General features: G+C 37.9%; 1 protein-coding gene across 6 annotated transcripts in view; it reads left to right on the forward strand.

Moving 5' to 3' along the window:
* The window catches only part of PRCP (prolylcarboxypeptidase), a 73261-nt gene extending 56798 nt beyond the window's left edge, over positions 1 to 16463 (forward strand). For 3 of the 6 annotated variants that reach the window (XM_019948738.3, XM_019948736.3, XM_019948737.3), the window contains exons 8-10: positions 5795 to 5959; positions 6906 to 7093; positions 15715 to 16463. In XM_019948738.3, coding sequence (XP_019804297.1) covers positions 5795 to 5959; positions 6906 to 7093; positions 15715 to 15931 — 570 coding nt within the window. In that variant the 3' untranslated portion in view covers positions 15932 to 16463. The remainder of the gene's footprint in view (positions 1 to 5794; positions 5960 to 6905; positions 7094 to 15714) is intronic. The other 3 variants (XM_073808358.1, XM_019948740.3, XM_019948739.3) reach the window with 3 other exon arrangements.
* The last annotated feature ends 401 nt before the right edge of the window (positions 16464 to 16864 follow it).

Genomic DNA, 16864 nt, shown 5'->3' on the forward strand with positions numbered 1-16864 from the left:
TCCTCCTGGACCGGGGCACGAACCCCTGTCCCCTGCATCGGCAGGCGGACTCCCAACCCCTGCGCCACCAGGGAAGCCCTATTTTATTCTTTTTGATGTAATTGTAAATGGGATTGTTTTCTTAATTTCTCTTTCTGATAGTTCATTATTAGTATATAGAAACACAGAAGATTTTTGTATGTTGGTTTTGTTTCTTGCAAGTTTACTGAATTCATTGATTTTTCTTAATAAATTCATTAATTTTTCCAACAGTTTTTTTTTTGGCCACACCACACGGCTTGTGGGATCTTACTTCCCTGACCAGGGATCGAACCCATGCCTCCTGCAGTGCAAGTGTGGAGTCCTAACCACTGGACTGCCAGGGAATTTCCTCTAACAGTTTTTTGATGGAGCCTTTATGGTTTTTTATATATAATATCATGTCATCTGCAAATAGAGGTAGTTTTACTTACTCCTTTCAGATTTAGATGCCTTTTATTTCTTTTTCTTACCTAATTGCTCTGGCTAGGACTTCCAATAGTATGTTGAATAAAAGTGGTGAGAGTGGGCATCCTTGTCTTGTTCCTGATCTTAGAGTAAAAGCTTTCAGCTTTTCACTGTGAGTATGATGTTTGCTCTGGGCTTGTCATATACAACCTTTATTATGTTGAAGTATGTCCCCTCTATACCCAGTTTGTTGAGAGTTTTTATTTTTAATCATAAATAGATGTTGAATTTTGTCAAATACTTCTTTTGCATCTATTAAGATGATCATTTAATTTTTATCCTTTATTTTGTTAATATGGTGGTTCACATTGACTGATTTATTGATGTTGAACCATCCTTGCTTCCCTGGATAAATCCTACTTGATCACGGTATATGATCCTTTTAGTGTATCATTGAATTCGGTTTGCTAATATTTTGTTGAGGATTTTTGCATCTATGGTCATCGGGGATATTGGCCTGTAATTTTCTTTTCTTGTGGCATTCTTATGTAGTTTTGGTATCAGGGTAATTCTGGCCTTGTAAAATGAACTTGGAAGTGTTCCCTCCTTTTCTATTTTTTTGGAAGAGTTTAGGAAGGATTGATATTAATTCTTCCTTGAATGTTGGTAGAATTCACCTGTGAAACCATCAGGTCCTAGACTCTTGTTTTTTTGAAGGTTTTTGTTTACTGATTCAATCTCCTTACTAGTATTCAGCCTGTTTGGATTTTCTGTTTCATCATGATTCAGTCTTTTTTTTTGGCTGTACTGCACAGCATGTGAGATCTTAATTCCCCAACCAGGGATTGAACCTGTATCCTCTGCCGTGGAAGTGTGGAGTCTTAACCCCTGGACTGTCAAGGAAGTCCCCCATGATTCAGTCATGATAGGCTGCATGTTTCTAGGAATTTATGCATTTCTTCTAGGTTGTTGAATTTGATGACATATAATTGTTTATAGTACTCTGTTATGATCCTTTGTATTTCTGTGGTATCAGAAATACATAGGATCTGTAGTATCTGTAGTATCTCCTCTTTCATTTCTGATTTTATTTATTTGAGTTCTCTCTCTTTTTCTTGGTCACTCTGGCTAAAGATTTGCTAATTTTATTTTTCAAAATCCAGGTCTTAGTTTTATTAATTTTTTTTCTATTGCCATTCTCCGGACTGCAGTGTTTCCTGGAGGGGAGCTTTACATGTGTCTGGTGCCCTGGCTTTTATGTCTGGCACCCCAGTTTTTGTGGCTCCCACCCAGGGGACACCCCTTGATCACCTGGCTCTGGTGGCTGGGGGGTTGGGTCTTACATTCCTGAGTCCCATGGGACTGTGCTATTGGAGCTCTGGTTCTTGTCAGGCTGCCACCCTCAGGGCACTGCATAGACAGCAGACTGAGGTACACCCCCTAGTCTTTTTGTGAAGGAGACTTCTTTGCTTGTTTGGAGCTTCTGCCTGAGGGGCAGGCTTCAGGTTTAACACGTATTTAGTGGCCTGCAAAGCTGCTCTTAAGGGATGTAGGCCATGGATGCCATCTTGGTGCTTTCCCTCTGCCTTGCTTCAGCTTGCTGATATCACCTAGAAAAGAGCTTATACACTCATCTGGAGCCCGGTTTTTTGTGACTGCCCAGTGGACACTTCCAGATCACCTGACTCTGGTGGCCAACAGGGCTTATGCTTGCAGTCCCACAGTACTGTATATATTTGCATACTTTTAAAAGCTAGTGCTTGAGGGTCTGGCTTCTAGGCATCCTGAATGAAAGGGCTAAGATCCTCCCTTTTGGGATGCTGACAGGTTTTGGCATGTCCTCAACTACTTGGAGTTATTAAAAATATAATAGGCTGCTTGGATAAGCACAAAGGTTTGAAAGACACCCAAGAGCTAAGGCAGGGTTGAACAACAAGGTTCATCTCCTACACGAGGCCACTCCTTCATGACTGGGAGAGGTGGTTTTTTCTATTATATAGAAACTAACACAGAGAGTCAAACAAAATGAAGAAATAGAGGAATATGTTCCAAATGAAAGAACAAGATAAAACCTCAGAAAAAAATCTTAATGAGAGAGATATTAATTTACCTGATAAAGAGTTCAAAGTAATGGTCATAAAGATGCTCACTGAACTGGGGAGCAAGAATGGATGAACACAGAATTTCAGCAAAGAGATGGAATATATAAAAAAAGTACCGCATAGAAGTCACAAAGCTGAAGAATACAATAACTGAAAAAAATTACACTGGAGGGGTTCAACAGCAGATTAGATGAAACAGAAGACAGGATCAGTCAACACAAAGACAGGGCAGTAGGACTTACCCAGTCAGAGCAGCAGAATGAAAAAAAGTGAAAATAGCTTAAGGGACTTATAGACTAACATTTACATCAGGTGGTCTAACGTTCACATCATAGGGTTCCCAGAAGGAGAAGAGAGAGAGAAAGGGGCAGAAATCTTATTTGAAGAAATAATAGGTGAAAGCTTCCCTAATCTTCCAGATCCAGGAATCCCAGAGTGTTCCAAATAAGAGGAATCCAAACAGACCCATACCAAGACACATTATATTTAAAATGTCAAAAGTTAAATACAAGGAGAAAATATTAAAAAACAACAAGAAAAAGCAATTTGTTACAGGCAAGGGAGCTCCCATAAGACTATGAGCAGATTTTTTAGCAGAAACTTTGCAGGCCAGAAGGGAAAGACACACTATATAAGGTGCTGAAAGAAAAAACCTTTCAACTAAGAATACTCTACCTGGCAGTTATCATTCAGAAGTGAAGGAGAGATAGAGTTTACCAGACAAGCAAAAGCTAAAGGAGTTCATCACCATTTAACCAGCCTTATAAGAAATGTTAAAAGGTACTTCTTTAAACTGAAAAGAAAGGGCACTAAGTAGTAACAAGAACTCATATGAAAGAATAAATCTCACTGGAAAGGCAAATATATAGTAAAGGTAGTGGATTAATTACTTACAAAACTAGTATGAAGGCCAAAAAAATCAAAGGTAGTAAAAATAACTATGATTACAATAACTTGTTAAGGATATACAAAAGAAAAAGATGTAGAATGTGACTTCAGAATTATAAAATGGGGGAGTAATAATGTTGAGCTTTTCAGTGAGATCAAACTTAAGTTGTTATCAACTTAAAATAGACTTTTATTGATATAAATTGTTATATGTAAGCCTCATGGTAACCACAAAACAAAAACTTATAGTAAATATACAATAGATAGAGAGGAATATAAACATACCACTAAAGAAAGTCATCAAGCCACAGAGGAAGAGAGCAAGAGACAAAGAAAGAAAGGAGCTAGAGGAGCTACATAAACAGCCAGAAAACAATGAACAAAATGGCAATAAGCACATATATATTAATAATTACTTTAAATGTAAATGGACCGAATTCTCTAATCAACAGACATAGAGTGGTTGAATGAATAAAAAACCAAGACCCATCAATATGTTGCCTATAAGAGACTCACTTTAGATGTAAGGACACGAACAGACTGAAAGTGAAGGGATGGAAAATGATATTCCATGCAAATGGAAACCAAAAGAAAGCTGGGGTAGCTATACTTATATTAGACAAAATAGACTTTAAAATAAAGACTATAATGATATACAAAACAGTGTGTTACATAATGATAAGGGAGTCAATTCAATAAGAATATATAACATTTGTAAATATTTTTGTGCCCAACATAGGAGAACCTAAATATGTAAAGCAGATATTAACAGACCTAAAGGGAGAAATAGACAGCAGTACATGAACAGTAGGGGACCTTAATACCCCACTAACATCAATAGATAGATTATCCAGGCAGAAAATCAATAAGGAAACATTGATTTTAAACAGCACGTTAGACTAGATGGACTTAACAGATATTTATAGAACATTCTATCTCAGAGCAACAGAATATACATTCTTCTCAAGTACACATAGAACATTTTCTAAGATAGATGAAATGTTAGGCCACAAACAAGTCTTAGTAAATTTAAGAGGATTGAAATCATATGAAGCATCATTTCCAACCACAGTGATATGAATCTAGAAATAAATTACACAAAGGAAACTGGAAAATTCACAAATATTTGGAGATAAAGCAACATGCTATTGAACAACCAATGGGTCAAAGAAGAAATTAAAAGAGAAATTTAAAAACTACCTTGAGACAAATGAAAATGGAAATGTAACATACCAAAATTTATGGGATGCAGCAAAAACACTTCTGGGAGGGAAGTTCATAGTGATAAATGCCTACCTCAAGAAAAGTCTCTAATAAACAATCTAAATGTACACCTCAAGGAACTAGAAAAAGAACAAGTGAAGCTCCAAGTCAGTAGAAGGAAAGAAATAAAGATTAGAGCAGAAATAAATGAAATATAGACTGTATACTTCAGCTTTAACATCACTATCTAGAGTTCAATATTTGTTTATAAATTTTTTGAGGTAAAATTTACATACAAATTGTGTGTTGTTTGTTGTATAGTCCAGACCCCTATGAAGATAAGAAATATTTTCATAACCTTGAAATTTCCCCATGTCCCTGACTAGTCAGTCCTGCCTTTGCTCCCAACCCCAAGTATTACCTGTGACTTTTAGCTCTGATTATAGTCGAGTGTTAGGAGTATTTTGAACTGGGGAGCTGCCTGATATGCTTCTTATAATGTTACAGATGTAGGAGCTTGGTGTAGTTTTTCCAAAAGAAATTTCATAAATTTTGCATTTTCATAAAAATATAGTCATTCATTCAGCAAACTAGCTGCCAGATGCCTTGCTAAGTACCATGGGAGACATTCTGGAATCAAATGAGTGCGGTACCAGCTCTGATAGAAATAAGCACTGGATGAGGAGGCACAAAGAAGGGAGTGATTTAGTTCTCCCTGACTTGAGGGCATAGGCAACAATGGCCTCATAGAGGAGGTGACACTTGAGCTGCGTTGAAGAAGATGAGTTGGTGTTTGCCAGGCAATAGTGGAGTGGGAAAAGGGCATTTCAGTGTGAGCGAAGGCAGTGAGGAGGGAAAGAAGTTGGTGTGGTGGGAATGGTTTTGCTAGGCTGGAGCAAAGGCTGCAGAAGATAAACCTAGAGTGGTAAGTGGGGAGGACTTTGCATACCATGCAAATGACTTTGGTTTATTTCTGTAGTTTGGGGAGTAATTTGAAAGGTTTATTCATTTATGAAGGTGGTTATATGCAATAGATAGAAATTGTCAGGCAATGCCGTTAGATGCTTAAGATTGTTTTATGATCAAATCAAACTCATATTTCTTCTTTGTTTTATTAAACTGTAATTTTATATTTTTATTCGACTCTTCTCCCTTTTATCTCTCTAAAATGACAGGTAGTGTGCCAGTATTTGAAAAATCCCAATGTATCTGATACATGGCTGCTGCAGAATATTTTCCAAGCTCTGAATGTATATTACAATTATTCGGGCCAGGCGAGATGCCTGAATATATCAGAGACAGCAACCAGCAGTCTGGGAGCCCTGGGTTGGAGCTATCAGGTAAGTGTGTATATTTCCCCAAGCGGAACTTACTTTTCACTGATATGGTTGTGCTATAACAGAGAATTTGCAAGATTTTATCACCTGGATCCAAATCTGAGTTCTATTACCTTATACTTTGAGACTATGGATAAGTTTCCTCATTCATACATTCATTAAATACCAATTCCATTTTTTTTTTTATTTTACTGAAGTAAAGTTGATTTACAATGTTGTGTTAATTTCTGCTGTACAGCAAATTGACTCAGTTATACATATATATATTCTTTTTCATATTCTTTCCCATTATGGTTTGTCACAGGATATTGAATATAGTTCCCTGTGCTATAGAGTAGGACCTCGTTGTTTATCTGTCTTATATATACTATATATACTAGTTCAGTTTGGTATTTAATCATCACAGAATATATTCTGAGTACTTACCACAAGTCAGGCACTTTTCTAGGCTCCAGAGACACAAAGGTAAATGAGATACGATCTAATCATCAAATATAGCTTGGTGGAAATGATAGGTAACTAAACTAATGGTTACAATAGATCTTGGTAAGTCCCATAAAGGTAGCATTTTATGGACATAGAAAAGAAGGGGGAGTCTAACTTGATTCTGTCTGAGCCTCCATTCATTCCTTCATCTGTACAATGAGACTAGTAATAATAATAGTAATACTTTCCTCCAGAGTTGTTTTGAGGATTAAATGTGATAATAGATGTGAAATGAAGCAGTTTGCAAAGAAGGAATGTATAGCCCCAACTTCTGTGACTTCTCAGCTGAGCCTTTCCAGGAATAATGAGAGGTGGTATGGCATAAAGAACAGGGGCTCTGAAGCCAGACTCCCTGAGTTCAAACCCTGGCTTTACTGCTTACAGGCTGTATGATCTTGGTCAATTTCTTTAACATTTTATGCCTCATCTTCTCACTGGAATCTCTCCTGGTTTGCTTTTTCAGACCTGCACAGAAATGGTCATGCCCTTCTGTTCTAATGGTATTGATGACATGTTCGAACCTCACTCGTGGAACTTTAAGGAATTTTCTGATGACTGTTTTAAACAGTGGGGTGTGAAACCAAGGCCCTCTTGGATCCCTACTATGTATGGAGGCAAAAACATCAGTTCACACACGAACATCATTTTCAGGTGAATTTTTGCTGATCCAAAGAAAACTTTGGTTGACGGAGACATTTTTAGAATAGCTGAGAAAAGAGAACCAGGAAAATGCTGCACAGTTAGAACAATATAGAATACAGCAGTGGTATCCATCATGTTTTTCTACTTCTTGAAAGACAGAGGATGCTGAGAGGTGATATGAATTTTTGCTCTATTACCAGTATGCTTAAAGGCTTAAAAACAACAGCAGCAAAGTTAAAATATTAAAAAAATACTCTCCAACACAAAGTGAAGCATCATCTGTTGTTCTCAATTTGTGTTACTATTGTTATCAATGATAATAAAAAATTTTAATATATATTTAACAAACACTTTTGAAGTGCCCACTCTGTTCTGTCCCAGGCACTGTATGAGGCACTTTAAATAAATTACTTAATTCAATTCTCACAACAACCCTTGGAAGCAGTTTTTATAGTCCCTTTTTTACTGAGGAGAAAAGTGAAGGTCACTGTGAGCAGTCACTTGCCAAAACTCATCCAGCTTTGTTTTAGTTACCAAGTGATAAAGTCAGTTTGCAACCTTGGTGTGTCTGACTACAAAACCCGTGTTTGTTCTTCTGTTACACTGCTGCACTAGTAGTGTCATATTTGGTATTGGTTCACGTTGGAGTTAATTGAGTAGACTCTATGTGTCTGATTGCAACTTCAAAATTTCCATGTTTTGGCTTGAATATTAGGTTGTTAGTTATTAAAATAGCAACCATTTAATTAAAAATTTCCCCAAATCTATATGGAGATAGTAGAGAGATACCTGTACATATCCCTTAAACGGGACCTATTGTTTAAATTGTAAATGTCATTCTTTTACAAACTCTTCTAAACAGAGTTACATTTGACCTTCTAGACATGGCCAATAGCTTTTAGGAGTGAGGAATGCTGTTTTGACTGAAGGATCACTCTCTGGGTTTAGGCCAGTGGCACTGCCCATTTTGCAAAAGAGCCTCTGTCTTATTGGGTTCATGCTATTTTCTCACTCAGTAGGGTACCTGCCCCCACTGTATGGAAAACTTAAAGATTCTTTTTAATTTCCTGAAATTGTTTTCCTTGTCCTCAATAGGAGTCTGCAAAACTATACTTTTCATCTCAACCTTATGAAGTGACAGTTGAGCAAATAAGTATATTTAAGGTATTTAAGGAAACTGCCAAGTTAGGATGTTTGAAATCAGGAAAACATGAAAGGACTGAGAGGACTGAAAAAGGCTTACGTATAAGCCTTGGGTGTCCAAGGTCATCTTTGTTGCCTCAGAGGAGGAAGTACTTTGTCATGTTCTTGTTTTTCTTTAGGACCTTACCTCCAAGTAGTATTTGTATGGATTTCTCTAGCGTGCTGATGCTGTAAGCTCAAATCTGAAGTTCAAGTTGAATTGTAAAGTGGAGTCTTTAAATCCTTATATAAAGGTTTTAATATCTGAGTTTTCGTCAAATACATTATCCTTTTTTATTGGATTCATCCATTACAGATGAGTATTTTAGTGATCCATTTGTCCTTTTATACTGTTTTCCTCAGGGTATCAAAATAACAATCGTCATCATCATCATCATCATCATCGGTGGAAAGGATAGATTTTGTGAAAAAAGGTTGAGGAGTAGAACTGAAGCCAGTAGGTGGAAATTATGGCTCAGTGTTAAAAACTTCTAGCTCAGTGTAAGAAAGGACTTCCTAACAGAGTTGTGCAAAGGCAGAATGAGCTGTCTTAAATTACTTAAGCTCTTTGACCCTCAGTTTTCTCTTCTGTAAAATCACCCACAGAGTTGTTGTGATGCTTAAAAAATTTAACCTAGTGAAGTACTTGGCCCAGACCTAGCAAATATATATGCTCAAAAAATGTACGTTGAATGAATAAATGGAAGTATACTCTCAGCCTGTACTTTACCTTCTAGCCAACAGGGGACTTATCTGTCCCTGAATGTCCTTTCCTTCCCCTTTTTTCTTTTTCCTAAGGCTCGGGCATCCTCCAAGAAACCTTCCCTGACACCTCCAGGGAGGTTAGGTTTCCCCCACACACTTAGCTCCGCTAAGGCCTGTGACTATCCCTTAGCACCCTTTGTGGAAATTATCTGTTCGTGTTTCTATCTGCCCCATGAGACTGTAAACTTCTCAAAGACAGAGACTTTGTCTTAATCATCTCTGTGCCTTTAGCACCTGCTACAGTGACTGGCACAGAGTGAATGCCTAATATGTTTGATAAGGATGAGGAATGATATAAAGCTCAGAAAGGCTTCAGAGGCATGTGAAAGTTTAAAGGCAGAACTATATGAAAATGCTGGTTTACCTTTGTGCAGTGGCAAGACTACTTTTAAAAAGAAATCTTTTCCCATATGCTGCTAGGTGTGAAGAATTCAATGTAAAACTTAAGTTATTTAAAAATTCAAAATTCTACTGCTTTTCTGAAGAAAGCATATTCTGAAAGTAAAAGAGCAGCTTTAGGTGTGTCTGTTCTGTCTACTTAGTGGCCATCAGCTAGAAAACATTACTGATTGATGAGTAAGAAAATGTCTAAGGAACCATGTGGAAAGTGTATTTTATGTTCATGCTTCTCTCAAGTCACCTCACACAAATCCAACTGTGACTGCTTTTCTGGTTAGAAAATTCAGTCTGTTTTTAATGGTTGGATTAGAGATTTGCCAGTTAAGAGCTTGGGCTTTGAAGTCAGGGAGACCTGGGTGCCATTCTGCTTCTACCCTGAATTAGCTGCGTGGCCTCAGGCAAATTGCCAATTTTTATGAGTTATGAGTTAGAAATAATGACTACCTGCCAGAGTTACTTCGAGGAGTAGATAGATTATCATAGAAGTGAGCACTGTGAGGGCAGAGGTTTTGTCTGTTCATGGTTAAGTCACCTGTACCCAGTCAGTACCTGACACATAGTAGGCACTCAGTAAATGTGTTGAATGAATGAGGATTTAATAGTAGCTATTAATAGTTCCATTTCAGCAATTTTCTTATTCCACAGTGGTTTTGTTGGAAGGATTTATTTTTTTCCCCAACTCCAGTTGGTAAGAAATTATCTTACAAATGGTCATTTTCAGTTATTTAAATATAAATTCAAAAAGGAGTCTCTGAGAAACTGGTTACTTTAACATCATTTCTCAGGCAAATTAATTGTTGCCAGCAATTAAGTGAGGCTCACTGTTGGGAATTTTATCCAGGCATCTAGATTCTCTCATGAAAGCCAGTATTTTTTTTTCCTGTAAATTTCCCAGTGACTGGTTTAGCTTTCACATGTCTAGAACCAAGAAATTCAAGTCCATGTGCATCTTAGGTCTCTCAGCAACTCCAAACACTGTTGCTAAGCCACTAGGCTGATTCAGATGACCTTTTAAATCAAATGCAGTTTGCTTATTATGTGGCTGTTGGGATAGCTTTTTTGTTTTGCAAATAATGGAGAGTTTCCTATCTGGGTTGGTCCTGTCAAATTGCAATAATGATAAAGGCCAGTTGTTCACTTAAGAGAATCCAACCCCTTGTGTAGTTTACTTTAAAAATTTATCTCATAGTTGAAAACTAAGGCTCCTATTTTGCATGTGAGTTTTTCCTCTTGTTTTTAACAAAACCCGCCAAAAAAAGTACATTTTTGGAGTGATTTTTTCCCCCAAGAATGATGTTGTTAAGTTGCAATTGAATTAATTTTTTTAAGAAGAAAAATGTGGTTAAAAGTGTGGTGAGGGTAGAACAGGGGTTTTAAACTTGTATTTCAAATACACATGTATTTAACGTACCTAAATGCATATTTCTTTTTTAATTTGTACATTTACCTAGAAAATTGATTGCATTCGTTTTCTGACCAAATTTCTGTGAGAAATGCTATTGCATCCCTTTTCATTATTCATTTACCTCTCAGAAGTATTAACACTTCTTATGCTTACAGAATATGATAATAACTCTAATAATGCTGCACATTCATGTGTTTTATAGTTTATACCTGATTTCCACATATATTATTCAACTTGGGCCTCACAATATCTCTGTGAGTGAGGGGCATTATCTTTCAAAAAATTTTTTTTGGTAATACACATGAGAATTGAGGTTCAGAGGGGTCAGGTGACTTACCCAAAGTCATGTGGCTTAATAGGGTATAAAACTTAGGTCTGCTGACTTAGTTCATTGTTTCTTGCCAGTATTACACATAACTGAAGGTCAGTCTCTCTATATTTATATGAATCACTTAGGTGAACTCTGCTTTCCCATGTAAAAAGTACTGAAGTGATTTACATGTTCCTAAACTTGCATGCGTGTATTTATAGATCTCTTTTGTGTAGGGCATCTGATGTAAGGCCACAAATAACTACATACATTCTTTTTTCATTCATTCGATAAATATTTGTATGGCTCCTACTGTGTGCCAGGTGCTGAAGATACAGTAATAAAACAGACAAAAAGCCCTGCCCTTGGGGAGTTCTAGTTTGAGAGATGGATAATGAACAAGATAGCACTTATAAGCATGTTAGAAGGAGATAAGTGCTAAGGGAAAAAAAAAATAAGGGGAAGAGGGTTATGAAATCTTGGTGAGGGTGGGGAGAAGTTTGAAATTTTAGATGAGGTGACTAAGGAAGACCTCACCAAGGGGTGACTTTTGTTTTTGTTTTTTTGTTTTTTGTGTTTTTTTTGTGGTATGCGGGCCTCTCACTGCCGTGGCCTCTCCCGTTGCGGAGCACAGGCTCCGGACGCGCAGGCCCAGCAACCATGGCTCATGGGCCCAGCAGCTCCGCGGCATGTGGGATCCTCCCGGACTGGGGCATGAACCCGTGTCCCCTGCATCGGCAGGCGGACTCCCAACCACTGCGCCACCAGGGAAGCCCAGGGGTGACTTTTGAATAGTGATGTGGAGGAAGGAGCTAGCTAGCCACGAGTTCGGTGGGCTAAGAATACTCCAAGCAGAGAGGTAAGCAGAGGCAAAGGCCTTGAGAGGTAAATGTCCCACAGCATGTTCTCCTCCAGGTAGGAGGAGAAGGTCAGTGTGAGAAGGTCAGTGTGGCTGGAGTGGAGTTAAGGAGGGAGAGAGTAGCAGGAGATGAAATCAGAGAGGCAGGAAGGGCCCAGATCATTTAGAGACTTGTAGGTCCTGCATGTTTGGTTTTTACTCTGAAGGAAATGGGAAAACTTGGAGTGTTTTAAGCAGGGGAGTGACAGAATCTGATTCAGATTTTAACAGCATCAAATTGGCTGGTGTATTGATATTAGATCGCAGGGAGACAAGAGTAGAAGCAGGAAGATCAGTTAAAAGGCTCTTCAGCTGGGTTTCCCTGGTGGCGCAGTGGTTGAGAGTCCGCCTGCTGATGCAGGGGACACGGGTTTGTGCCCCGGTCTGGGAAGATCCCACATGCCACGGAGCGACTAGGCCCGTGAGCCATGGCTGCTGAGCCTGCGCATCCGGAGCCTGTGCTCCGCAAAGGGAGAGGCCACACAGTGAGAGGTCCGCGTACTGAAAAAAAAAAAAAAAAAAAAAAAAAAAAGCTCTTCAGGCTAGAGATAACGGTGACTTAGACCAGAGCAGTGGCAGTGGGGTGGTGAGAAGAGTTCAAATTCTGGGTATGTTTGAATTTATAGCTGACAAGATTTGTCGACAGATTAGATATGAAAGAGAGATTAAAAAGTAACAAGTTTTTGGCCCAGCAACTGGAAAGATAAGGTTGCCATTGACAGAGATTGGGAAGATAGTGGCAGGGCTGGTTGGGAGTTGGAGAGTATAAAGAGCTCTGTTTTGGACCTGAAAGCTTGAGATGTCTCGTTAGACTGCCATGTAAAAATGTCAAGTATATAATTGAATATTGGTCCTGAAGTTTAGGGGAAAGGTCCTGGCTAAAGATATTATTTGATAGTCATTTGTGTATAGATCGTACTTATAGATGATAGGGTTTTTCTTAAATGATTATGCAAATTATGGAAATAATTTCATATGTCTGATAATATGACCTTGAAGATTTGTTATTTCAGGCTTTGTAACAATATCAGCAAAATAGAATGTGCATTAAACAAATGTCAGAACACACATTAAAATGTTCTGTAAGTGATTTCAAGTGATTTATAGATAGACATACCAAGAGGTGCTGTACAGGGAAAAGTGACCTAATACCTACCATGGGCCAGGTACTTAAATCCAGCTGTTTCAGCCCCTGTTATATCCTGAGGAATCTAAGCTTCCATGAGATTAGTAAGATGAGAGGCAGACCTGGGACTGGAACCCAGGTGTGTCTGATCCCGAAGTTTGTGCTCTTCTTACTCTGCACCACACAAGCCAAGATGGTATGTGCTGTTGATTTCCAACAGCAATCATGTGTCCATGAAATGCAATGTGTAGTATAAAATGAGCATTGGAATAGGCTTACAAGATCTGAGTTTGTATCTCAGAGGCTTGATTTGAGTAAGCCATCTAACTTCACTAGGCATTAGTTTTCTCATCTCTAAGAGTTGTAATTAAACCTACCTCACATGGTTGATATAATGTGAGGTCAAATATGAAAGGCTTTGTAAACTTTAAACCAGTCAGAAATTGACAAACTGATCTTAAAATTCATCTAAAAATGCAAGGGACCCAGAATAGCTAAATCAATCTTGAAAAGGAAGAACAAATTTGAAGAACTCATACTTCCGGATTTCAAACTTTGTATAAAGCTACCGTAATCAATACAGTGTGATACTGGCATAAACATAGACATATAGATCAGTGGAAGAGAATTGACAGTCTAGAAGTCAGCCCTTATCTGTGTGGTTAATTGATTTTTGACAAGAATGCTAAGACAATTCATTGAGGAAAGAATAGTTTTTTTTAAGAAATGATGCTGGGAAAACTGGATATTCACAGGCAAAAGAATAAAGCTGGATCCCTATTTCATACTATACAAAAAAATTAACTCAAGATGGATCAAATGATTTAATTGATAATTCAATTTAAAACTGAGCAAGGATCTGAGTAGACATTTTTTTCAAAAAAGATATACAAAAGGCCAGTCAGCACATGAAAAAAATTCTCAATACCATCAGTCATTTGGGAAATGCAAATCAAGACCACAATGAGATTGCATTTCACACCCACATAGGATGACTATAATCAAAAAGACACATAATAAATGTTGGTGAGGATACAGAGAATTTAGAACCCTCAGATGTAGTTTGTGGGAGTATAAAATAGTGCAGTCACTTTGGGAAACAGTTTGGCAGTTCATCAAAAGGTTAAGTCATTATATATCCCAGAAATTCCGTTCCTAGTTATATACCCAAAAGAAATGAAAATATTCATCCATGTGAAAACTTGTACACAAATGTTCATAGGAGTAATATTCATAATAGCCAAAAAGTGGAAACAACACAAATGTGCATCTGATGAATGGATAAATAAATGTGGCATATCCATATACAATAGAATATTTTTGGCAATAAAAAGGAAAAATGTACTGATACGTGCTACAACATGGATGAAACGAAAATATGTCAAAGTGAAAGAAGCCAATCACAGAAAACACCCATTATATAATTCCATTTATATGAGATGTCCAAAATAGGCAAATCTATAGAGATAGAAAGTAGATTAGTGGTTGCCTGGGGCTGAGAGTGAGGGGAAGTAGTAGAGGGGAATGGGGATTTGACTGCCAGTGAGTATAGGTTTCTCTTGGGGGTGATGAAAATGTTCTAAAATTGATCGTGATGATGGTTGCACATCTCTGAATACACTAAAAAACATTGAATTTGTACGATATAAGTGTCCCTTTTGTGGGAGATGAATTATAGCTCAACAAAGCTGTTAACAAATATTATTAGGGATGCTGTCTGTGTTTGTATTGGCTTTTTTTTCAGCTAAACTAAATATCCTGTTTCAATAACTGATCCTGTTTACATCATTCTGAAATGTGTTGTGTGAACCAGCCAGGACTAATAACCTAATAGCATTTCCTTAATTTTAAAGCTAATGTAAAATGAGTATCTTGAGTAATGCCCAAAAGTTCTGATTCTAGATTCAGAGCAGTTTTTTCAGTCCTACCGCCCTATTTCCCAAAGTACTATACTAAGAGGGACATTTTTTTTAAAAAAAATGGTTTGTTTTCTTAAAGAGCCAAGAGATAATTAACATTTTTAAATATGGAAATTTTTCTTTATCACTTTGGTATTTGGGTCTTAGGAAAGAAGGAGACTGGCTTTAATTGAAAGACTCCTATGTGCCTGACACTTATTAAACATATCCACATGTAGCATCTGATTTAACCCTTGAAGCAACCTTATGAGGTAGGCCTTGTTAACTCTACTTTACAGATAAGGAGACTGAGTCAGGTAACTTGTGTAAGGTCATACAGCTTTTGAGTGATGAAGCCAGGATTGGAATTCAGTCTTCTAAATTCCAAGTCCCAGTACAATCTAGGTTGATTCATGGGGCATCACCTTCAGTCTTCTCTGGTCCTATTTCTGTACCTGCTTGCAGAAATATTGTCAAACTCCAGGATAAAGCACCTTTCTATATGACAGATTAAATCCTCAGATCAAATCCCCCAGGTTATAAGCTTATAATTTTAGGTGTTATGCCTATAGTAGGTTTCTCCTATCTTATATTTGTGTAGATATAAAAAACTAATAATCTGTTTTTTTTTTCTTTCCCTCACTTAGCAATGGTGAAATAGACCCGTGGTCAGGAGGTGGAGTAACTAAGGATATTACAGACACCTTACTTGCGATCGTCATCCCAGAGGGAGCGCATCATCTAGATCTCCGAGCCAACAATGCCTTTGATCCCGTCACTGTGCTATTAGCCCGCTCCTTGGAAGTGAGACACATGAAGCAGTGGATCAAAGATTTCTATGCAAGTCTGGGAAAGATGCACTGAGTAACGTTAGATCATTTTCAGTTTCTTCTTTTAAGTTCATTCCACCCACACTTCCATTCACTTTGGTTTTCTGTACATAATTACTTTCCCTTGTTTATTAGATTTGGTGTGGTGAAGGTTGAGACAGAAGAGAACGTGATGGTGGTGATAGCAGCCATCCAATGACCTGAGTCCTTGCCATCTTTGTGCCACCTCCAGGAAGAATTTCTTCATGACAGCTTTCCCACACCATCAGTGGCCTTGATAACTAGAGCAGAGTATTGACTGCCTTTCACAAGAGGGGGGAGTCACTTCCTTGGTTTCTCTGAAAGCAGGGATTTATTGGTTTCGAAGTTGAAGTCTCTTTGGCCCATTTGTCACTAGCCCCTCTTCTACTTTCCCAAAAGGAAAAGCAGAAGATGGATAAAAATGATGTAATTGCAGCTGGTAGAAAGGATATCCAGTGCCAAACCAGGAAATGGGAACCATTTCTTTTGTGCTTGATTTAATGACTTTGAACTGTGCTGTAAATAAAGAATAGGGCTGGACCTTATACCTGTGTGTTGCTTCTGAAGCTCACTCCAGCTGTTGGGAATGCTGTGTGCGCTGGGCTTGGCTGTTTTTGTAAAGTCCTTTAATTTTCTCTCTTCTATTTGGCAGCTTTTCTTAGTTCTGGGATATTTGCCACCATGGTACTGCCAGTAAGAAATCTGGCCTTTTTCTGCTCCATTTCTCTTTGTTTCTGAGGTCAGTTTTGTGGTAGTTTGGTCAGGTTTTGCCAGTTTAGGAAAATGACTCTGTTTTCCTTTTCTTTTTACATCTGAGCAGGTTATATTCTGTGGTTACTGATGATACTTCAGTAAGAAGCCTTTAAAAACTGATGAATCAGCTATTCAGAAGGCAAAATATAATTATGTTCAGCATTTTGGTTTTTTAATTTTATTTTCTGGTGAT

Source organism: Tursiops truncatus, chromosome 8 (genome assembly GCF_011762595.2).
Source record: "Tursiops truncatus isolate mTurTru1 chromosome 8, mTurTru1.mat.Y, whole genome shotgun sequence".
Lineage (NCBI taxonomy): Eukaryota > Metazoa > Chordata > Mammalia > Artiodactyla > Delphinidae > Tursiops > Tursiops truncatus.